Source organism: Lipotes vexillifer, unplaced genomic scaffold (genome assembly GCF_000442215.2).
Source record: "Lipotes vexillifer unplaced genomic scaffold, Lipotes_vexillifer_v1.1 scaffold247, whole genome shotgun sequence".
NCBI lineage: Eukaryota > Metazoa > Chordata > Mammalia > Artiodactyla > Lipotidae > Lipotes > Lipotes vexillifer.
The window spans coordinates 3650482-3676103 of NW_006794161.1; the positions used below are offsets into that span (position 1 = coordinate 3650482).

Sequence of the window (25622 nt, forward strand, 5' to 3'; positions counted from 1 at the left end):
CCTGGCAGGCAATTTTTTAAGTGGCAAGTAAGTAATACAAACAGCTGGGATACAAGATTATGAAATTAACATACAGAAACAGTATTCAGGTCTTTATTTTTGTCATCAACATACGTTTATAGAGTACACTTTGTGTTCAGTGAGCAGCTGTACAATGTGTCCTCAAGACACATTGCACTCCTCAAACTTTATTGTGCATCTGGATTACCTGAAGATCTTGTTAAAATGCAGATTCTGAGTCAATATATCTGGAGTGAGCTTGAGAGTTTGCAATTATAATGAGCTCCAGGGTGATGGAGATGCTGTCGGTCTTCAGATCACACTTTGAGTAGCAAGAGTCTAAGTTATTTTAATAAAATCTTCTCCTTAGCATTTCTCATTAAAATCTATGATATCTTATTTAAACATAGGCATAGATATTTGGAGAGATTGCTGTTAGATACCAATGTAGCCCTACCTTAAAAATGAGAAACTATCAGGTAATGAACTTCTTGCCATTTGTCCTAAAACTTTTGGCTGTTCCCATATAAAAAGACCATCTGTAAAGGCTAGAAGGTGGTGGAATATCTCCTTTCAGTCAATGTCTTGACTCCTGCCTAAAACTATCCACCTTGGAGCATGAGGTAATCACAAGTTCCTGACACAGATACCTGTCTTTTAGAAATTACACTGAGACCACCAGTTCATTTTGTTGAACAGCTGAACAGCTGTCTATCAATACTAACTTTTAGTCACTACCAGTTTAAGCCAAATTGGAGCCAATGACCTTTGGGTGAGAAGTTTGATATTCCATTCGAGTCCCTGGAGTTATCAGAGCCTCCTGTTGGGAGAGGTGTAATTTAGGAATTTCAGCATGCTGCCTCCAGCCCAAAGCACAGATCGCTTCTTGAAACTCACAGTCACACTTAGGCTATTGGTTTCTCGTGACATGAATGTAAGAGAATGGTATAAGGATTTGCTTTGGGTTACTTTTTTTTTTTTTTTTTCTAAGCAGTGCTTCAATTGATTCGTATAAAATTTACTTGGGCAATTATCTACCTTAGTTACTGGCAATGGAGTCCCAGTATTTCTAAATAAAGATATGAACTAAAATGCCCCTGGTCCATATTCTTCATCAGTAGTCACTTTTTTTAATGGAACTTCCAAATATGAAATTAGCTTTCTTTTCTGGTAATAAGAAGCTTTTGGTGGAAGGTTAGTAGGGACATGTGAACCACTGTAGAAGAAAAATGTTATGTGTCCTCATCTTGTTATCACCATATCAGAGACGTGGAGTAATGGGGGAGAAATGGTCAGCTGGGCCTGTGGTATTGTTTTCCCTTAGTATTTATTCCTATGAGGTAATCATCTAAATTAATAAGGATTTGCCCTTTTATATGGAGGAGAGAACCTGATCCAAATGGCCTCATAAAAAGGAACTTGCTGAAGGAAGTCATTACTCTAATTAGCATTTATGCCCCCGAAACTAACAGTATACCTTTTTGAAAAATGACGTTCAGTACATTCCAACCTACCACACTGAGTAGTAGTTGTACCCTGAGTGCCAGTTTTAATTGTCCTTTTGATATCAATTTAGACGGATCTACTAATAGGATTGTGTTATTACATAAATGCCTCTGGTAATAGAAAAAAATGTCATTATTGAGCTGGATTGAATAGCTCTTCACTGTGATGCACAGTAAGCTATCAAAGTTTATTCATTCATGAGGCCTACCTACCTATTCAGAGTTCCTTTTCTTGTCTATATTCATATAAACAATATCATTCTTTAGCTAATGAAAAATGTTAAATGATGCTTTCTATCCTCTTCCTAGAAGATTTTGTTCTATATTTAGATCAAATCCTATCCCACTGACCTCCAAAAACAGCTCAGATTCTCTAGTGTTGAATGTGTTCTTAGAGTCTGCAATTTTAGGATTATCAGTTTGGGCTTGGGAAATTCTTTTGTTTTACTGAGTTTTCTGCATGAGTGTTTCAGTTTTAATGATATCCGATGTCTGATGGTAATACACACACACACACACACACACACACACACAAACACCCCTTTCATCCATCTCCAAACCATCTCCCATGTCTCTTGTTCCCCTCCAACTCTATTTCCACATAGCAACAAGGATGAATAACCTTTTAGAACCTTAAATAAAATCATATGTTTCCCCTCTGTAAAACCTTTCCAAATCCCTTGGCTTGACTGACAAGGCCCTGTAGGATCTGCTTCCTCTCTGTCTTTCCAGTTGAATCTTTCCCCTCTTATTATTACATGAAGCTCTTCCTATCCCATCGACTTTATTCTTGTTATTCTTCCACCTGTAACCCTCTTCTCCTGGCCGTTTATACAATAGGCACATTCTCATCCTTCGAATCTCAGTTTAAACAGTACCTTCTCAGATAGACCTTTCTTGCCCACCCTACCTAAAGTAGGTTTCTCTATTGACCTCTCTTAAGCACTCTGGCATGTCCTTTATTTATCTCATTTATTTGGTTAATTTTTAATATCTTTTCTCCTCTGGATTCTTAAGTTCCATGAGGACAAGTGCTTTATCTTCATTGCTTATTTGCTGGGCACATATTAAATGTTCAATTAATGAGTCAATATCTATGCTTGGAAAATTGTGTGTTGGTAACTGATTATTCCATAGACCAGGGAGATGGCAATCTACATCCTGTGGGCCAAATCCACTTCACCTACTTTTGTACAGCTCACAAAGTAAGAATGGCTTTTGTTTTAAATCATATAAGAAGTCAAAATAATAATATTTGTGTCACATGAAAAGCATATGATATTGAAATTTTAGCATCGATAAATAATGTTTTATTGGAGCACAGCCATACCCATTCACTTATGTACTATCTGTAGCTGCTTGCACACTACAACAGCAGAACTGAATAGTTATGACAGAAACCATATGCCTAAAAAAGTCTAAAATATTCATTCTCTGCCTCTTTACAAAACGATTTTGCTGACCCCTAACATAGGTTTGCATGTCAGAATTTTAATACTAAAACACCTATGTTGTCTTGCAACTTTTTATAAAGACTACTTAGAAGAAGGAATGATAAGAGATCCTGAAATAGGCTACTTGAATCTCTCTTATGCTGGCCTTTTAAAATAAATCTCATCCGATTGATCTCCCTCCCATTGAGGCAGTCCTCCAAAACAGTGGTTCTCAGATATTAATGTGTATCATAATGACCTAAAGTGACCCAAGCCCATAGCTTCTGATTAGGAGATGGGGAGTGGGGACTGGGAATTTACATTTCTAACAAAATTCCAAGTCAAGAAATAGTGACCAGGGTTGCATCCTTCTTTACAGGGTGTGAGTGTCCCATCAGTGGAAGAATTCACTTACTCACTATTGACCATGTGCAGTGTTATTCTAGATGCTGGGTAAACAAAGCTAACTGATAAATGGCACCTGTTGAGAAGCCAAAACTTAGTGCCATGCAGGCATTAAGTAAATAATTACGATAAAATGTAAAAGCTGTAGCAAGAGGTATAAACAAACTCTGATAGGGGCACCAATCAGCACCTGAATATTTGTGAAGGAAATTAAGACTTAAAGAATTCTCTAATGTTTCAAGACAAAAAGTCCATACTGCAGCATGGTCATGCCAATCCACAGCACATAAAGAGTCCTGAGTATTGGGGCAAATTTAGAGGTTCTGTCCAAAATTTCTTATTTCCCAGAGAAAGAAGGGGAGGTCAGCATGAAAAGACTAACAGTTCTTGAGGCAACTTGCTAATATTAGTTCTTACCTAAACATTACTTTGTTTCTTTGGTTTTGTCCTTTGAACCCTAACTGATTATCATCATTGTCCCCACATCTGTCACCTCCCAATAGCCCAAGTTGCCATCATTGCACCCCTGCCATAAACCCCTCATTGACCTCAAGATTTTCCCTCTTGCAGCTTCCAATCCATTCTACATGCTGCAGCCTGGCAATCTACTTGAAAAAACAAACCTGAACGTCTTTTAAAACCTTCCCTTCACTTTTTGAAAATTAACCCAAAACTTTAACAAAACCTTTAGGCTCCATGTGATCTCTAACCTCAGGGGTCCCCCTTGTTGTTGGCACCAAGCACATTGTTCTTCTTTTCAGTTCTTCTAAGGAACTGTTCTTCCTCTAGAGCCAGGGCTTTTGCAAATGTATTCCTTCAGTGTGGAATGCTTTTCTTGTATGTCTTGAACCTTTACTAGGTTCTACTCATCTTTCTTATCTCAATTTAGACATCAGTGCCATGGAAAGCTGGCCTTTCACTGACTCCACCCCTGTCCCCACTGTCAGAAGCAATAAATGAGTAGTCCACACTGGTTATCAGTCTGGAAAGAAAGGCCATATTACTGTAGTACCAAGGGAGTGTGGGGAGAGAAGGTTAATCATTACATTAAACCTGCCATCAAATATGCCTTCAGTTAGTTTCATATCATCAAAAACCAAACTTTAAATTTCCAACCACATAGCCCTTGAGTTATTGGAATGTCAGAAGTATTTTACAACATAGACTATGTCTTGAGTTAAATTGAGACAGGGGAAACTGATCTGACTAACTAGTTAGCAGAAATTTTACAATTATCTTTTATAAGCAATTAGGTTTGTTTGGGGGAAGAACACACACATAAACATGCACATATTCACATATATATCAACTTCCATCTAGCTCAGCTGCTTAACCTTCAGAGAAGTCCTTGGGACAAGTTTCAGAAACAATAAAGGAATTTTATTTCTTATCGTTAGAAAAGCCACATGCATTTCTTAAAAATCTGTATTGACCCAGAAATATTTTGGCCCAGATGGAGGGGAGGGGACTGGGTTTTTAATCATATGCCTTTTTGTTTTCCTTAACAAGCCTAACTTGAACTCTTCTCAGAGTTCTCAGAACACTACTACTTTATAGTTATTGTCAATTTGTAATTTAGTATTTATGTGATTATTTGACTAATATCTGTCTCCTCAGTAGAAGGTAAGCTCAAAGAGGACTTGCTTGTTTTTTTCATCATTGTACCTTGAGATAATTTATGCCTGACGCATAGTAGGCTCTCAGTAAATATTAGCTAAATAAATGACAGAATAATTGGCTAGGTCAGCTTATGAGAATCTCAACCCCCTGGTGACCCTTGAAACCTTTTCCTGGCTGACCTCTTGCCCATCAAGTGTCTATTACTGTCCTGGACCTTTGGATTGACTCTAACCCTCACCTTCACCAGCTCTTATTAGTTATGGATGCCGTTACCTGCTACCAGTAACTGACTACGTATTGAGTTTTACTTCTTCTCACAAGAACTAGAAGAGGAATTGAAACGTTATGCAATCTAAACGTTATCATTTTGACATGTAATCAACATAAAAATAATAACTGGGGTGCTTTACTTTTTTGTACCTTCTTCAAAATCTAGTGTGGATTTTACACTTATACAGCTTCTCAATTCAAACCAGCCACATTTCAAGTCCTCAGCAGCCAGTTGTAACAAGTGGCTGCCATATTGGACAGCGTAGCTTAGTACGTTATCGGCTATTAGGGGATGACAGATGAGCACGTATGCATGGCTTTGGGCCAGAATGTCACCAGCAATAATGTTAGAACATCATGAAAAGGCACATCGCAGCCCTCCTCATCCCCATCTGACTCCTTCTCATCTTCTTCCCTTTTTTTTTTTTTTTGTGGTGCGCGGGCCTCTCACTGTTGTGGCCTCTCCCATTGCAGAGCATAGGCGCCGGCCGCACAGGCTCAGCAGCCATGGCTCGCGGGCCCAGGCGCTCCACGGCATGTGGGATCTTCCCGGACCGGGGCACGAACCTGTGTCCCCTGCATTGGCAGGCGGACTCTCAACTACTGCGCCACCAACGAAGCCCTCCCTTTTCAATCTTTTCCTCCAATTATTTCTTCTCCTCTTCCTCCTGCTCTTTATTTTTCTTCTTACTTTCCATTTCTTTTCTGATCTTTTTTCCCTCACATTTCTCCCTCTACCTTTCCTTCATTAATGCAACAATTTTTCTACAATAAACTGTTTCTGATACTTTCAAATTTATTACACAATGAGAAAGATAGTGTGAAAGGCAAAATTATAATGTAAAAATTTGAGGATTGTGGAAGGTGTACCTCAATAAAAAATACATCTTAAAAGATTTAGCGGTTGGTTTCTGGACTTTTAAATATAAACTGCCAGTAGTTCTGACAGAACTGTCTTTGTCACAGGTTGATTTTCATAGGCTGTGAGTACATTGATTCAGGAAAAACAAAATGCATTATTAAAGACTTGTTACAGTTACACAGACAAAGCCTTAGAGTTAAATACCAAAACCTCTTATTTTCTTTAACCTTTTGGGTTGTTCATTGTTTTCCTGGCTCATAAATTGGTTCTACACTGCTGCTAACTTTAACTATACTCTAACATCTAGGATTTATGTTTGTGTCTCACAGGTCACAATGAAAATGTCGACTCTTAAAAAAGTCATACATTTTAAAAATATCTCATGGACTAAAACATAAAGTTGAAGTACTTCATATATGGCCTCTTCCACAAAGTAATGAGAGTTCACATCCTATGAGGGATCTACTTAGGGGTTTTCTAATTCACCAACAGGGATGGATGCAAATGAAAGGCTTGGAACAAAAATAGAAGTACTCTGTAACCACAGCCATTTTCCCAGAAGGGAATGTGCAAAGAAATATATAGAGAGAGTAACATGACAGTTCTCCACATTTGTGTCAAGAAAGCAAATGAGTCCAGACTCTCAAGTAATTGAAATTGTTGGCTACAATTTATTGTCATTCTCTACTTATTGTCGATTCAAGACTTTCTGATACGATGGCAAGGAAATATAACCTGTTGTCATTACATCCTTTAAAAATTTGCAGAATTTTGGAGGTAAGTACTTTAGAGCTATGACCCAATTCTGTCATTTCAGAAATGAGGAAACTAAAATTCAGAGGAGTTTAATGCCTAATCCAAGGTCTTTTAGGAAGTTAGTGGTAGAACCTTGATTAGGAGCCAGATCCTCTGAATATTTGCTGGACTCTTTCTTATGCATGCTCAGAAAAATCCAGCAAACATATTTTCCAAGTAGAAGTAAAATTTTTCTGACTTCTATTAGCAACTAAGAAATAGATATTTGGCAAATTTCTTTAGTCATTAAGCAATAATCAAATTAAGATTAATCAGAATTTCGCTAGATATTGTACTTGCAAGACAGTGACAAAAGAAAGCCTTAGAGGTCTCCTAATTTCTTAGTAACTTTATAGTATCACAGTTAATAGCACCATTGAGAGAAGGAAGTTATATGACAAGCCATAAATGCTGTGTGAGAAAAATAATACTGTCCTGGAAAGGTTCAATTTCCTTTATCAATTTTTGAAGAAGTAAATTTAATCAAGATGACTATCACAGGAATCCACTGAGCTTTGCGCAAATGCCCATTTAAAAATTCGTCAAAATTTAGCTTCCGGGGCTTCCCTGGTGGCGCAGTGGTTGAGAGTCCGCCTGCCGATGCAGGGGACATGGGTTCGTGACCCGGTCTGGGAGGATCCCACATGCCGTGGAGCGGTTGGGCCCGTTAGCCATGTCCGCTGAGCCTGCGCGTCCGGAGCCTGTGCTCCGCAGCAGGAGAGGCCACAACAGTGAGAGGCCCGTGTACCGCAAAAAAAAAAAAAAAAAAAAAAAAAATTTCACTTCCACTTTCTCATTTACTGAGCCATGAAGGGACTGTCTCTTAAGGGCTGAGCTCACTTGACACTTTAAAACTTGTTTAATTAGTTGCATTAATAACACAGTTGCAAAAGGTTTCCATTCAAAAAGGTAGACATGTAAATTTGGTACTAACTGGAATTATAATACAAATTATTTTTTTTTCCTCAGGGCTGTTTTCCAAAAATCTTTGCATTGACCTCTGTTTAGGTTCCCCAAGGATCACCACATGTATCTCACCAGGTACTCTGACTACGCAAGAAAATATCCCTATTGTGATTTGAGAACACCAAAAAATAAGTTCTTCTAAAACATATGTTCCTCCAATGAATTGACCGAATTTCATCATCAACTTTTTGGATTAGATTTAAAAGCTGTTAATTTTTAAGATATATTAAGATATATTTAAGATATATTAGGTGTTGGCATCGAGTTTAAATTAGTTTATCAGAGTGGTGATCCAGTCACTTAGCAAGAACTAAAGAAATTAGAAATGGGACATATATACTATATAGAAGAAAAATAAAATTGGAATTATTATCAGCATGGGGGATGAAAGAGGAGTCTAATGAGAGAAGTATGAGGCACTGGGTTCTAAGCACTATGGATGATCGAAATGAGAGTGTATAACCAGACGTATCGAGAGGGAGGAAAACACGCATGAATAATCTGTTTTTACACTATCACCATGAGTCAACAAGTGCTCTCTCTATGGGTTGTGACTAACTAAAAAGGGCTCTTCAGTCCTATTCTTGGACATAAGATAGGTTCCTCACATGAGTCCATATGTATATTATTTGCTTGAAATATTTGTTCTTTTTTGCACTTTCTAACTTATAGCTTGATAATAAAGTCAGAAGTGGATTTTTCAGGTTAAGACAAGATAAAGTGATAAAGTGGATGATTAGGAAGCAGGGTGGAAGAGCACTGTTATGAAATGTACATCTGTTGGGTGCTTAATAGTATCTTACATGTATTCAGTGCAGCAAAGCAATTAAACAAAAGAAATATCATTGATACAATGTCACCTGAAGTTGTCATTGTATTTTAGTGTTTACTCAGTTTTCTTAGTCATTTAAACGACTTTCACATTATCGTTTGTGAGAAAAATGAGCCAGGTGGTAATATGGTAACCTAAAATGTTATTTGATAAAAGTCTAAGGCTGTGCTGTCCAGCATAGTAGTCACTAGGCACATATGGCTTTTCAGCGCTCGAAATGGGACTTGTCTGAATTAAAATATGCTTTAAGTGTAAACTGTACACTGGGTTATGAAGACTTAGTAAGAAAAAAAGTAAAAATATTGCATTCATAACTTTTATATTATATTGAAATGATAATATTCTGTGTATGTTGGGTAAAGTCACATATATTATTACAATAATTTTCACCTTTCTTTTTCCCTTTTGAGTGTTGCTAACTAGAAAATTTTAAGTGACATGTGGCTTGTATTTGTGGCTGATATTACATTTTTATGACAGAGCTGCTCTAAGGAATTTAATATTATTTAAATGTGATATGCTTGTGAATTGGGCTTGTAGTTTTTTTTATGTTTCTATAATTATAAATGTTCAAATGCTTTACTTTGAAAGCAGATATATATTTGACATTGAAAAATCATATGTAACTTCCTTCTGTTCTCTTGAGGATTTCTTTGCATGATTTCTTTGCATATTTTATTCCGCACAGGTAGGAAATGTTCTGAACTCTTCTGAATAATGCCTGAGGGAAGAGTCACTAAAGGAAAGGGTATCTAGTTTCCTGTAAACAACGAAACCACCTACCCTGACCAGTCTGTAGATAGTTCCATTTAGCAAAGATTTGTCCTGTGTCTGTCAACATTGGCTAACATGTATAAATGAAATTGGGTCAGGAACACAAGAAACTCAATGAGAACTTGAAAACAAGTTTCAGAAAATGTTAGGGTAAACCATCTACATGATTTCTGGAGAGTACTAATGAACAGCTGAAGACAGTGAAATTCAGAAAGCATGGGGATCATATTATTAAACCAGCATTCACTAATTTAAAATAAACTTGAAATTCTTAGGTAGGGGTTGTTGCAGAATAATTCACTTTTGCATGTGGAAAAACATAAATTTTCACATTGTTTGCACAATTGTCCACATTTTGGAAGTCACATTTAACACTGAATTTTCAAAGAATTCAGCAATTTACTGTTTTGCACAGGTATCAGTGACAAAATACCATTGGAATGTTTTTTTCTATTTCCGTCATATGTGAGATGAATGCTTTTCACCACAAAAGGAAAATACATCATCTTTTGAGGTCAGAGTTTTTTTACACTTTGGTTTCAAGCTAACTATATATGACATGATGAGGAAATGATACCTTTTAGGGGCAGATCAAATTTAAGTATCAGAGCTGCTTACAAAAATAACTTCAAAAATCAGTTGACGAAAGCTTTCTACAGTGGGACTTTGAGCCTTATTTTCTGGTAGGAAGTGTAATTTTAGAAAAGTAGAATATTTTTTGAGGTTACATTTACTAACTTTGTATTTACAGAATTTCTAATTTACTAACTCTGCAGCCATATGACTGTGATTCTTGCCATGGCAAGACTGTCTTATGATGGTTTTTGGTACTAACTTTCAGTCATTACTATCCCTTGTGTAATATGTTAACAGGTCTTAAAATTTGAATTTAGAAACCTCTCATGACTTATCTGTTTCTATTAATACAGATCTAAATCTCTGATGTAATAAAAATAATTATTTATTTATGATCTGTCAGGTTTTCTAACATAAATTAATTATGCACGGACCTGGAACTCCAAACCTCTCCTCTCCATTTAATGTCAGAGTCAGTTTATGCAGGTGCCATTAGGAGGCCAAGTATCAAACTATTTGCTCCATTTATAAAACAGTAAAAAAACAAATGATGAGATTTTCAACCTCTCAAATTTTGCCACACATTCTTTCCAACACAAGGACATATTCTTAAGCTGTCTGGGGACCTCAGTGATGGGCTGTGTTGTATGCATGTCCCAGAGTACCTTTAGGCAGTCATCTCTCTTCCACTAAATCATTATCCAAAATTGATTCTTTCTGGTTACCAAAATGGGAATAAAAGCACTGAGAATACTGGGGGAGGAATGGGGATCAAGACCTTAATCTGTGAGGTATCTTGAAGACAAGAATAGTACCTTTCTAAAATCCATCTGCCCTTGGGTGCCATGTGGAATGATATATGATTATTTGATGTAAAACCTACACATGTTATTATTATACACCCAAAGGACTGAAACAACAAGTCAACATCTGGGCCTACTACTTAAAAAGCCAAATGAACTAAATAACAAATCACATGTTTCTATCATGATCTACTTTGAAGGGAAAAGGTGTTGGAAATAAGTAAAAGCATTTCAAAGTATTTCAGCTTGTTACTAGCACTTTCACATTTCCTCATACCTAAAATTAGCTTTTAGTGTGTTTCATACTTCTTGTCATAATATCAGAACTTACAAACATAAAGAATTTGGTGCATCTCAGCAAATACTATTTTGGTATCTATTACCCTTCAATAAGGACTAAGGATATAAGAAAGGGAACAGTTTATAATTTATTGAAATTGTTTTCTCTTCCTTTTTTCCCCTTGGCCTCACCATTGAAATCGGTGTGGGGAAAAAAAACCTGGGAAGGGTCAGAAGAAAGACAAAAACATTGTTTAAAAAACTTAGACTAAGACTTTTTGAAAAGATTATTTGGTCTAACAAGCATAGAGAAAGCAAAGGAGTAATTCTGTGATAGCCTTCAAGTATAGTACACAAAAAGTTATTTTAAAAAGCTCTTTTCATCTCTTCTGGATGACTTAGGAAAGGTCTGCGTAAAAGTGAGTAATGGAATAGATTTTCCAAGCGTTTTCTAGGGAGGTTAGCTCATAACAATGTAGTCTGTTTTAGTCTCTCTCCCCTTGCAGGAAATTAATATAACGGTGTTCAGTGTAAATGGTCCTTTAGTAAATGTTTTTATTACTATGAAACCAATTATTGACATTTTTATAAACTATTGTTTTTATTCAAGTTTCTGGAAAGCTTTTTCATATTTATAATGTAAGAAATGACTACATTCACCCTGTTTCACTCTTTCATAACTATATCTTTATGAAAAAGATAGCCATTCTTTTAAGTACTTAAAAAGCTGAGGAATAAATCAAGTTAAATCGGGTTTCTCAAATAATTGTCTCTTATTTTCCAAGCATTGATTCAAAATTAAACTATGTTAATTTATAGATTATCCTAATTGTGATAGAATTAAGTGAACAATGTTATGTATCATTTCCATTTTGTCATCATATTCAACAACTAAGTTAGTGAAATTTTGTATTAAACTTACATGAAAGTGCTAATGAATACACCACTCTTTACAAATACAAATATAGTCAGTAAAAAGTGGGCTAGGGGGGCTTCCCTGGTGGCGCAGTGCTTGAGAGTCCGCCTGCCGATGCAGGAGACGCGGGTGCAAATATATAAGATAAGATTTCAAAATTTGACGATGATGACAGTGTTATTAAAAGAATGGGTGAGTGGAAACATTGGGAATGCTTGGCATGGATATGAGGGGAACCCAGGGGAAGGTTTAAGAACATCATCTTTTGAGTCAGATAGAGCTCTAGGCATGGCACTGCTATTTACAGGTTAAGGGACCTAAATCAAACCTCCTTCCCTAAAGCTCCTTAATCTATAAAATGGGTGTAATAACAGTGCCCAGCCCATAGGGCAGCTGTGAGGGTTAAAGGACACGTGTTTCCAGTTGCTGAGTACGGTGACTGGAATGTTCAGTCAATGCCAGGCATCGCTGCAGAGGGCAATGACATCATCACCTTCGTCATCACCACACTCTGATCCCTACCCTCTCCCCAAACACACACACACATACACACCCACTTAGTTTTGGAAGAGAGGAGGGAAAAAACTCACCTAAAATGTCCCTGCTTCATCATTTGGTAGCAAGCATTGCCTTTCTCTTGAAAGTGTTATTTTTCTGCTCATTGGTTGTGGCTTTGAATGAAGTCCTAGAGGACTGCATCAGTTCCGGGCAGGTTGCGAATTGCATCGTACTTTTTTTTTTTTTTTTTTTCTCTTGAGAGGCAATATAGTATTTTGAAAAGAAATGAGGTTCCTAAGTCAAATGGATGTAGGTTTTCCACCTGTTTCATGTATAATATTGGAAAATAGTTTTAGAGCCTCCATTTTCTTTTAACTGCAGAGGCAGAATGACTTCGTTCTAATCTCCATCAGATACAAGCACTCAGAAGTAAAATACCCTTTACAGTGTCCAGCTCACTAAATTGTGGTGATGATAGTAATAATAGTAGTAGTTGTTGTAGTTGTGACTGTACTTTTGTGACTGCAGTCATCTTATAGCCCCACAGTCCCACTTTAACTAAATCAATTCAAGGATATAAAGAAGCAGCCAGATTAGGGGAGACAGGATTCAAAGTCAAGTTTATCTCACCATGATCTGTGCTGTTAAATATACACCATATTGTTGTGGTATTTTGGATTTTAGATTCTCTAAATCCTGGCACTCTGCATAGAGGAGGCACTTCATTCTTAATGGGACAGTTTTTCCAAATTATATTTTTAAAAAGTTTTGATGTTTGTTTTTTGAAAACATGCTGGTATGTTACCTAAAAAGCACATTTTATCCTTAATATATTGATTTGTATATATTTAAACATCAGGAAATCATTTCAATGACTTAGCTACCTGACCATCTGGCTGATTTTTCAACTACTTTTAGGTATTTCTGGTTTCTTTGTTCTATGCATTTGGTTTAAGGTAAAAGCCTATTCTCCATGAATTACATTTCTCAAGTATAGTAACTACATGGGTTATTTCTGTGCCTCTTTTAAATTGCTATTATTATTGCTAATAAAGATAATCTTAATGTCTTAACTAATGATTTGTACTCTTTTACATCTAAAATTTAGTCTAAACTTAATTTCATAAATCAAATTGTAGAAATAGAATATTGCTGTATAATTTATAATCACGTCTCATTCAATAGGAGTAATTATTTAGGAATGTAAATTCAACCAGACCTGTTACGTAATATTTATTTTTAGCCTGAGCTATGCATTTATTTATAATTAGTAAAAGGTTACTTTTCTACCTCAGGGAGATTTAAACCCTAAAAGACAAATTGGAAAAAAAAAAAAAGCCATGAAGTGTGATTCATTTTTGTTAGTACTACATATACTTAAAAGCACTGAAGAGGGTTCCCTTTTCTCCACACCCTCTCTTGGACTGTTGGTGGGAATGTCAATTGATACAGCCACTATGGAGAACAGTATGGAGGTTCCTTAAAAAACTAAAAATAGAACTACCATACGACCCCGCAGTCCCACTCCTGGGCATATACCCTGAGAAAACCATAATTCAAAAAGAGTCATGTAGTGCAGTGTTCATTGCAGCACTATTTACAATAGCCAGGACATGGAAACAATGTTAAGTGTCCAATGATAGATGAATGGATAAGGAAGATGTGGTACATATATACAATGGAATATTACTCAGCCATAAAAAGAAACGAAATTGGGTCATTTGTAGAGATGTGGATGGACCTAGAGTCTGTCATACAGGGTGAAGTAAGCCAGAAGGAGAAAAACAAATATCGTATATTAATGCATATGTGTGGAATCCAGAAAAATGGTACAGATGAACCTATTTGTCGGGCAGGAATAGAGACGTAGGCATAGAGAATGGACATATGGGCACAGGGGGGAAGGGGAGGGTGGGATGAGTTGGGAGATTAGGTTTGACATAAATACACTAACGTGTAAAACAGATAGCTAGTGGGAACCTGCCGTATAGCACAGGGAGCTCAGATCAGTGCTCTGTGACGACCTAGATGGGTGGGATGGGGGTGGGGTGGGAGGGAGACACAAGAGGGAGGGGATATAGGTATGTATGTAGCTGATTCACTTCATTGTACAGCAGAAAGTAACACAACATTATAAAGCAATTTTACTCCAATTAAAAAAAAAGCACTGAAGATCTCAGAACACTACTTAAAATTATATTATTTATCAGGACATGCAGGACTATTTACTAGTTTTATATTATGTTTATTAGATAAGAAGTATTGTGATTCTATGGCCTGTGGTAGTGGAACCTGCTAGGCTTTCAGAGTCCAGAGCCAGCAGATGCAGCTTGGGTGTCCACACTGGACTCCTTTGTCTCCGCCCACTTTCCCCAAGGGTTTCCAGCCTCTTCCCTCAACTAGCCATCTCATACCTTTTCAGCATATCCTTATCATCTTTAATTTAACTAGAGTATGTTTTGGTTGTTTGCAACCCAGAACTCAGGTGATTGTAACAAGTATTGCCATTCCAATTTATAGATGAAGAAATTGAGCCTTACTGAGTAAATAACTTGCTTGAATTGTGGTTATATAGAAAATCCAAATCTAGACCCCATAACTGCTACTTAAGGGTTGGTTTCTTTCACAACACACTGTTTTCTCAGTTGCCTTCAGTGGCCTCTGCAGATAATGAGATGTGGTTCCCCCTGTATGCCTCCTTGATTGCGTGCTTAATCCTATTTCCTGTTTTAATGCTTATCTGCTTAATGTCAAATGTGCTTGTCTTCCACACTAAACCGCTGAGCATCTGGAAGACACGGATTGTATTAATAGTCATCATTTTCTCTCAGACGTATACTGGAGTGCTTGGGTGCACAGTCAGTACTAAATAAAGATTTTAATGAATGAGTGAGCAAATATGTGCATAAATTATTCAATTAACTGAAAACACCAATATGGGTTTGAAGTTGATGCTAAAAGCATAACATTGATTTTTTAAAAACACCACTGTGTCGTTTACCAATCAAAAATTTAAAGTATTTTTTTCATAAAAGTAATTTGCTTCGAACATATAAAGATGTTCACATAGTAAGCATATATTCCATGTTACTGTTTGCCAGCCTCTTATGACAGAGATAAATAGGAATTAGTCTCCTCTTTTAGAAGTCTCACAGACTGATGGGGGAAACGTTTTCTGTAGCTCAGATCATGGAGCTGTGGGAAAAAGAGCTGTGGTAATTTGAAGAATGATTACAGTAGCAGGTCCAGTGTCGGCAGTCATGGGAACCACTAAACTGGCATGGAGATCCAGCTCTAGGCAGGATGCTGTGCACATCAAGGACAGCAGCCAGAGAGCCCTTTGAAAGCTGGAGAAAAGCACAATGTGCTTTGCCTTTCCAGAATGTTATAAGATTTGCTTAAAAAAATAGGTTACCCATACTCTTATTCAGACATAATTATTTTTAAAAAGATTATAATCAAGGTTTGTTATAAAAAATTTTTGATTAATTTGAAATTGCTATGTGTCATATGAAACTAATAGCTAAGACTATATTTTGATTTGGCACTAAGGTGAAATGAAGGTAGGTCTGTATCTTTGTTTAAGCATTAAAGGCCAGTACAATAGAAGCAACAAATAAACACCTATATAAAAACATAAAAGGATATAAAATGATATGTATGTGTGTATATATAAAATACATATATATGTATAAACTAGGATACACATTTGTTAATAAAATTTCCATTCTTTACAAATTATGCACACCAGTAGGAGAAATATTTAACTTCATATGTTTTGTATCATTTGCAGACAATTACTACGGTACCCCAAAGCCTCCAGCAGAACCAGCACCATTGTTACTAAATGTAACAGACCAGATACTTCCTGGAGCCACTCCAAGCACTGAAGGAAAACGAAAAAGGAATAAATCAGTAAGCAACATGGAGAAAGCAAGTATAGAGCCTCCTGAGGAGGAAGAGGAAGAGAGGCCTGTGGTCAATGGAAATGGAGTAGTAGTAACACCAGGTTAGTCTTTTACATTTGTTATAGGTTCATCAGCTCTTCTAGATGTAGCTGAATATATATTATATCCCTGTGTTCAAATGTATATTTTTTTCACATATATATGTTGAGGTGTGTGTGTGTGTGTGTGTGTGTGTGTGTGTGTGTGTGTGTATATATATATATATATATGTAATGATTGTAGTTATCTTGAGGGAGACAAGATTATGACATCAAACGGAAAGGACATGATTCTTGTATCCAATTTATTAGTTTTAATTTTGACATATCAAGAAATCCATTCAACTTCTTCAGTTTCTGGTTTCACTTATACAATATTAATGGCAATATAGTGAGTGGTTTAAATCTTAGAAGGTGTTACAAGTCATGAATATGATTGTGTGACACTGCAAAATTTTTGTTAATGAATATTAGATATAATTTATCCTTAGAAATCTTACTGTACTTTCAGCTCTGTGAATAGAGGTTGTGTCATGTTATTTAGTTAATGGCGTCAATGAATACAGTCCACAGAATAACCATAGCTACATAATGCCCATGTATTTATCCCCCCATCCTTACCACCTAGTCTGACAATTTGGAGAAAGCATCTTCACAAGTGACACTGTGAAGGCAATTACGCTTGAACAAGGGAAAGACTTGTTATCCCTTTAATTTATCATCTGTCATATCACATATATAAAAAAAAGTATCAGACAGATATAAAATGTGTTTTTGCAAGGTATGGATTTGCAATTTTCTTATACTTACTAATATAGTGCCAAAATTTTTATTTATAAAATAGATTTTATAAATAATCTTATTCATAATTAAACGTTACCAAAACTAAACTATGGCATTCTCTTTGCCTGTAATCTTGGAATAAGTTTCCAAAGTTTTGTTTTAGGTATTTTTTAATAATGACATATCATTATTATAATGGGCATTGAAAATCAAAGGGCTGTGTTAAAACTGTTGAAAAAAGATTAACACATGTACCTTGCATACATATTATTCTTAAGATATTTCCTACAACTACTTTGATGTCTGTACTTATCACTGTACTGCTTCTATAGTGACATAATGTTTGAATTTTCATACCCAATTATTTTTATCAAAGAAAAGCTTCATAAGCCTTTTTTTTTTTTTACCTTCCTTTTCCATAATACCTGTAAAAATGTTCTTCATTAAACATAAGGAGACTAAAATTCAGTATGTGTCAATCAAGGTGTAAAACCTTAAAAAGTGGTTTCCTCTTGGTTACTCAGAGGAGGGTAACTTCCTCCATTAATATATTGGTTAAAAACTTATTCTCTGACCCTAGCAGTTGTTGATTTCTGGGTACAAATGCTAAAAATCACTATGGGTGCATAATGTAACTTGTTTACTGTAATATGATCTGGTAATTTTCAAGCAATCAGATACCTTCTCTCTTTTGATTCTGAAATGTCTCTGTCAAAATATTTACTTTTCATCATGTAATGGATTTAAATTAAGTTGATAGGACATCCTTTTCTTAGTTGATCTTTTATGTGAGAAGCAAAGCAGTTCAGCTACATGGAAGCAAGTAATCACAAAAGAAGTAGAAGTTGGGTGTCAAAGAGCAGTTATAGAATTTCTTACTGGTTAACACCTTACAGTTAAAAATGTAAAATATATGGCCTTGATTAGGCCCAAATAATTGATTTGTATTTCATTTCTACTCTGTATAGAGCAAATCAAATGAAGCGTTCTTGACCAACAAATTCTTAAACTAGAAATTTGTTTAACTGGGGGGCACAGTGAATCTGGAAAGCTCCATTCCCTTCTACTCATACCTTAGACATGAAGAATGGAGTATTTTTATGTCTAGGAAGTTTTTAAGGCTCCAGGGAAAAATGGACTGGTTTGAACTCTTCTTTACCAGCCCTAGAGATGTGACTGTCTCTGGATTTCTGAGGCTGACAATGATAGAGAACAACTGTGCAGGACAGCTTTGGGATATCTGGATAGTCAACAGATGCCACAAACATGGTTTTGTGAGCCTGGTTTGGCAAGTGTTCTTATACTACTTTTTATTTCTTATTATGGGACATGAGAGATGTATAAATTAGGCATCTCTTCACCCAGTGTTCAAAGATGGAGGAAACAGCCGCAAACCAGAAAATTGGTCCATCATCCCTTACTAGAAATCTTTTGACGAGTCCCATTTTAGAAATGTCATTGTTTTTCTTTATGTTTATCCAAGAGAAACTTTAGGATAAAACTTTTTCTTTGCCACCCCCTCCTTATATACATTTATCCACCTCTTCACCATTTGAACCTCATCACATTTTTTCTAGCACAGGGTCTTTGTCCTGCGTTTGTCTTCTTCTCATAAACATTTGTTGGATACAGGACACTTCAAACAATATTGACAAAATTGTTGCTTACATTTTAGTTAACACTGCCCTGTAAGAGCCTGTAATAGTCATTAATATCAGATATCAGTTTAGAGCATAAATAATATAGTGAGGCACATTTGGAAAGGGGGAAAAGCTTACTGAGGTAATTTCATTCCATTCCAAGTAATATTGATGATAATGATAATAAACAATATTAAATAATTAACTTCTTTTGGATCTTACCATGTGCTAGGAACTCCTTAACCTCATTACGTGTATTAGTTCATTTAATTCTCCTATCAGACCTATTAGTTAGGTACTGTTTTACAGATGAGGACACTACAGTTAAATAATTTGCCCAGTAACTGGAAATAGGAAATATTACATAGGAAATCTGGATCCAGAACCCATGATCGTAGTTGCTTTGCTATCCTGAGTCTTATGTCACCAAATAGAAACATAAATATATTTCTTAGCAATTTGTAGACACATGACCACTATTTTACTTGTACATCTTTAAATATGGAATTATAAATTTTTACCTACCAAAGGCTTCTTATTTCTTTCATTTCTGGAAATCATGTGCAAGTGAACTTATTTCCTTCTGTGGATATAAAAGATTCCTAGTTTTTTATAATATTCTGTATGTATATAAGTACCAAACCTACCGGTCTTTAACTCCTTATATACTTTACCAGAATGAACTATTTTCTCTATGTAAATGAAGGTTTTAGAGTCCTCAATTTACCCATTACTCATTTTCTTTTTCTCCTTTGAATTGTAGTTTATAGAATTATGTATTTCTTTTTCTTTCAGACCATATCTATGTAAAGTCAGTGATCACTTATAAATAGGTAATTTCTCCATGAAGTTCTACTAATGTTATCAACGAATATATTTTATTCTAGATTCTCTCTTTTTACTCAAAATTACATTACAGAAATGTTTCTTTCTCTGATATACGTCACTTTGGTGATAGAAATTAGTGTAGTTGTACCCTTAGAAATGTAGTTTTATCATTGTAAATAACAAAAATTACAACAAAAATAAAATAAATAATGGCAACATCCCTTTAATGAATGCATACAATGTGCTAGGCATATAGGACATATGTTATCTCTAGTCCCATAATCACAGTATATTTGCTCAACAAATGAGATGCTGAAATTTACCTTAAGGTACTTAACTAAGATAATGATAGCAGAGTTGAAATCTAGACCCAGGAAAACCTGATCTCATCCTTTTCTGCCATATTTCCCTGGGTTGTTAACTATGCTGAGGACAAAGAGACTTCTGACCGCTGTAAGGTAAGTCACAATCCTGCAGTGCAGTGTATTTCATCTACATTGTATTCCATTATATTTGTCCTTCACGGGTTTCATGGAAGTGATATTAGCTCTAATTCTTGCAAGGATGATATATCCTTACATCATCTTAGAGAATTTGCCTTTAAACTGATATTTAAAATTCATATGCTCAGGAAACCTTCCCTTTGACATCAACCTCACCTTATGTTCAGACATCTTTATCTTGTTAGAGGTGATATCCAGCGCTGTGGCTTCAAATACTGTAGATTTACCTGCAACCTTCATTCTCTCCTGTGTTCCAGGGCCATATTTCTAACTACTGCCCACTGGACTTCCCCCATCCCAAGCATTTCTTCAGCAACTTAAATGCAACATTCCCCTTAAACTCTTCTCCCATAAAACAAACAAGCAAACCAATTTACAGAGTCCCTTGCTGGATTTCTCTAATTCTGCTTTTTACCCAGATAGCTCAGAGTTTGATGCTTTTCTCCCCCCAGGCTGCATATACATTATTAGACATATTACATTAAAGATCACTGTACCTACACTGTACATATTACATTAAAGATCACTGTACCTACACTGTACATATTACATTAAAAGATCACTGTACCTTTAGCTTTTATCTCTTCCTTCCTAATATCACTGCCCCATCCTACATCACTCCCTCATCCCCTCATTTGTGGACCACAGTCCCCTAACTAACCTCCATTCCTCCAGGCTCCATTCCTGTCAAATTCCCTGTTACTCTTCAATCAATTAAAAGGTTCTTGAACCAGCATTTGGTCACGTTAACTATCCTTCTCAAAACTTGGATGAGTTTCTATTTCTACTGCTTCAAACTTTTTGGGCAACCGCCAGGTCCTCTCACACTTGACTGCAACACCTCTGTTATCTTTGGTTCCCATTATTCCCCAACTCTCTTCTCTCATCTACATTCCCATACCCATAAAACACCTTCACCTGTCTGACAAGCCTTTTCCACATTTGAACCTGCTATTCTTTTATTCGCAATTCAATCAAAATTTTTATATTCTCTGGAAATCACTTGTTTACTCTCGTAGTGAAGAGTTGAGACTGTTCGTCTCTGAATTATTGAAGTACAACTTACACTTCTCATTTATTTAGAAGGTATTGGTTCGCTTGGTCCTTGCAGGTAACTTCGTAGTGTGCATGTCTGTCATCCCCTCATAAATTGTAAACATGACCAGGACAAGGACTATTTCTACTTTTTTGTATACCTGTCTTGGTGATTAGTATATATCATTAAATATTTTAATTTCTTAGTAAATATTTATTTTTTAGTCAACCAAACCTCTTGAGAATGTCAAAACTTTACTATATCAACACGATTAGATTTATTTCATGCTCATTTTACACTATTCATTGTTTTCAACATGCAGTGTTTCTAAGTTTGAAAGATATGAAATTCCTAATCTTACATTTCTTCAAAAGTTGTTTGATAACAAAAGAAAGAAGTATATTTTAAGGGATGTATTCTTAGAGATGAGAATTATTAAATCTCTCTAACTGTGAAAATGACCCAAATAGATAGGTGGTTAATAGATCAGTAGACAAATTTTTTTTTTCAACTGAACTTTTCTGAACAAAAACAAATCCTGTAAACCATAGTAATTGGGTTAGGCTTTCTTGGATTTCTTTTATTTCATGAATTATCTGCTAAACTTTTCCGGAAAGTAATTCACTATTATATTGTAGCTTCCCCTCACCAGCTATTAGTAAGCTTAGTGCAAAGAATTAGAAATGCACATATATTTTAAAGGCAGCTAAGTCTCTCTGTTAATACACACACATACACAATGCCAGGAGGAACAGGGCCCGTGAGAGCTACCTTCGCCACAAAGGGAATACAGTATGTGTACACAGAGCTGCCTTCTCCAGGCCCCCAAGCCTGCAATTAGTGCAAATGAACTGCGTCTCCCAGAGAGCAAACAGAGTGTCCCTTATGTGATCACCAAGTGTCCTCAGCAATGATCTCAGTTCACCATTAGGGACCCACATCCAGGTCCTGTGCCACTTGGCACGCTGACTGTGCATGCACCATCAGTCCTGGTTCTGTGAATGAGGTCCTGTCACTGTCAAAAGAATTATGTCCTCCGTAGTGAATCTCGCTGTTTTCCTGTGAATAATGGTGCACTCTGAAAGCACCCCAGCGCCTAACCCCTGCTTATTTTGTGTGGGTTCACAGAGACTGCAATGTGTGTATCCACTCAGATCTTTATCTCTCTCTTTTTTTTTTTTGAGCGGGGAGGCTTAATTTTATTATCTTGTTCCCAAACGGTATTGGTTTTATCTCTTCACTGGAGGTGCAAATTTCTGGGGCTATTTTAAGTTAGCCTTCTAAAATTAGATATTCCATTTATAAATGAGGGGCATTTGATCTTTTCTTAAAAGGATCATTTGAAAGTTAAAACTGCCCTAATTGTACAATGCTCTGAGTATCCAGGTGTGATTATAGAGTAACAAGATAATCACTTTAGAGTCTGTAGCTATGAACTTTAGTAGTAACTGTAACTATACCATTGGGGAAAAAAATGAAATCATGATTAATTTCAAGGATATCTTTTTTTTTTTTTTTTTTTTCCATGCTGTGTGGCAGGCAGAATCTTAGTTCCCCGACCAGGGATTGAACCCATGACCCCTGCATTGGGAGGATGGAGTCTTAACCACTGGGTTTTTTTTTTTTTGCGGTACGTGGGCGTCTCACCGCCGTGGCCTCTCCCGTTGCAGAGCACAGGCTCCGGATGCGCAGGCTCAGTGGCCATGGCTCACGGGCCCAGCCGCTCCACAGCATGTGGGATCTTCCCAGACCGGGGCACGAACCCGTGTCCCCTGCATCGGCAGGCGGACTCGCAACCACAGCGCCACCAGGGAAGCCCTCAGGGATGTCTTTTTAAATCAAGGCAGACTCACTTTGTGATAAATCTGAAAGCCAAGCACTATTTGAACCTCTTTGTGCCCTCAGATTGATTCAACATTTTTGGAATCTTGCATTCAACCTTTTGTAGAGAGTTTTTTTCTGCTTCTCTGAGTGTTTATATGATGTATATGAGAGAGAGATTTATACATGAAGGAAGAAGGCACAGCAAGAACAACCAAGCTCGCACGGGGGTTTGTAGAGCACATACAGAAATGTTTGTGTCTTCAGGTTCTCCAGGCATTGTTAGAGTTGAAGCTTATTTCTAGTCATGGCCATCCGTTCTCTCTAGGCCTGATATTCACTCTGTAGCCCATTTTCTTATCACATATTTCTCCTAATGGATGTGATTATAATTTCAGTGTGAAATCTTAGCTACTTTATTGTCAGACAAAAATTGCTCAAGTTATTTCTGGCTGAGGGCTGGTCTTTGGCTCTGAAGATGGAAGGTCTCTGGATAAGGTCTCTCTGGGCACTCAGAGATAAGGGGATAGCACCTTCATCTTTTGCTTCCTAATTGACTTCTTACTGTCATCAAAAAATACCTTGACTCCAATTTGGCCCCAAAGAATGGCATGTGAATGATCAAGATCAAGGTTAAATAAAGCCTTCTTCCTTTTCTCTTTCAGCCCCTTTGATGTTCCTAAAACTTCAGAAGGTGATGTTATGTTTCATGTAGTACTAATCTCCTGATTTTTTTCAGAATTCTGAAAGCAAGATCTAAGAATTATTGTACATACGTGTCCTCTATTGCATTTTATACCTTGCTTTGGTCTTTGAATACTTTCAATACTTATTATCAGTTTCTCTCACCCCAAAGTTAGTTGAAGATTTGGGGAACTTGTTTCTATATGATAAATATCTTCAGAATTCATTACACTATGAAAACCACATAGCACATACAATTTCAAAGATGTGAGGGTTCATTTTATTGCCATTATTCCAGTCTGCTTTTATATTTTTAATAGATCTTTATTGGAGTATAATTCCTTCACAATACTGTTAGTTTCTGTTTTACACCAAAGTGAATCAGCCATATGCATACACATGTCCCCATATCCCCTCCCTCTTGAGCCTCCCTCCCATACTCCCTATCCCACCCCTCTAGTTCATCGCAAAGCACCAAGCTGATCTCCCTGTGCTATGCTGTGGCTTCCCACTAACTATTTTACATTCGGTAGTAGATATATGTCGGTGCTACTCTCACTTCGCCCCAGCTTCCCCCTCCCATCCCGTGTCCTCAAGTCCATTCTCTATGTCTGCATCTTCATTCCTGCCCTGCAACTAGGTTCATCAGTACCACTTTTTTTTTTTTTAGATTCCATTTATATGCGTTAGAATACGGTATTTGTTTCTCTCTTTCTGACTTACTCCATTCTGTATCAGTCTGCTTTTATTAAAATGTTAAAAATTAATAGAAGAAAATATGCTAATTAAGGCAGCACTTCTCCCCTGTCAATGGAAAATAATTCCCTCTACTAATCTTTTTAGTAATTCTTTCCAATTTAGTTTTTTATGTCTCAGGATTTCTTTCCTGTCATCTTCCACTCATAGACCTTGAATTTTTCTATTCTTATAATTCCTCATATTGTTCTTTTAAAATTCCAAAGAACTTGTAACCAATTGTGGGTTTTAGATATAGATGAAAATAATTTTCAGGTATTGAATATGCTTTCTTAATAATTCATATTTCCCTGGTTAGCCTCCTAAATAGATGAGATCCAATTTGGTTACAAATATTACAGATAAAAAGTAATCTCTTTACAGGATTGGGAATTCCTGCTCTCTCAATTGATACATCATCTCAAAACTCAGCAGCATAGTTAATCATTACCCTAACTTTCCCTAACTCTAATATTTTGTTCTAGACTTGTGTTTCTTTCATGGTCTCAAATATTAAAAGGAAACATTAGTTAACATCTCAGGAAAATATATATATATATATATATATATATTTTATTTTTCAGTGTTTAAGGGCCACCCCTCCTCATTCTCATACTGTATATAAAAAGAAATCATAGTGCATTTTTTTAGAACTTAAAAAAACTTTAGGAGAAGTAAGGAGTCAGAAAATACCAACTACAAGTCAGTTATCAGCATGCATAGAAATATCTCAGAAGGAGCAGAAAATATAATTATCTTTGCTAACTGCATTGCTAGAGCAGTGGGAGTAGAAGCAGGAGGAAAACTACTTTGCACTGTATTTCTTCTTTGTACTTTCGGATTTTGTCCAAGTGCATGTTTTACTACATCAAAAAAAAGTAATTAGGGCTTCCCTGGTGGCACAGTGGTTGAGAGTCCGCCTGCTGATGCAGGGGACACGGGTTCGTGCCCCGGTCCGGGAAGATCCCACATGCAGCTGAGCGGCTGAGCCCATGAGCCATGGCTGCTGAGCCTGCGCGTCCGGAGCCTGTGCTCCGCAACGGGAGCGGCCGCAACAGTGAGAGGCCCGCGTACCGCAAAAGAAAAAAAAAAAAAAAAAAAAATAATTTTTT

The 25622-nt window shown here is 36.5% G+C and overlaps 1 protein-coding gene across 1 annotated transcript in view; it reads left to right on the forward strand.

Moving 5' to 3' along the window:
* LOC103083447 (membrane-associated guanylate kinase, WW and PDZ domain-containing protein 2-like) overlaps positions 1 to 25622 on the forward strand; it is a 288742-nt gene that overhangs the window by 240232 nt on the left and 22888 nt on the right. The window contains exon 3 of the mRNA XM_007467045.1: positions 16328 to 16543. Within this exon, the coding sequence (XP_007467107.1) occupies positions 16328 to 16543 (216 nt within the window). The remainder of the gene's footprint in view (positions 1 to 16327; positions 16544 to 25622) is intronic.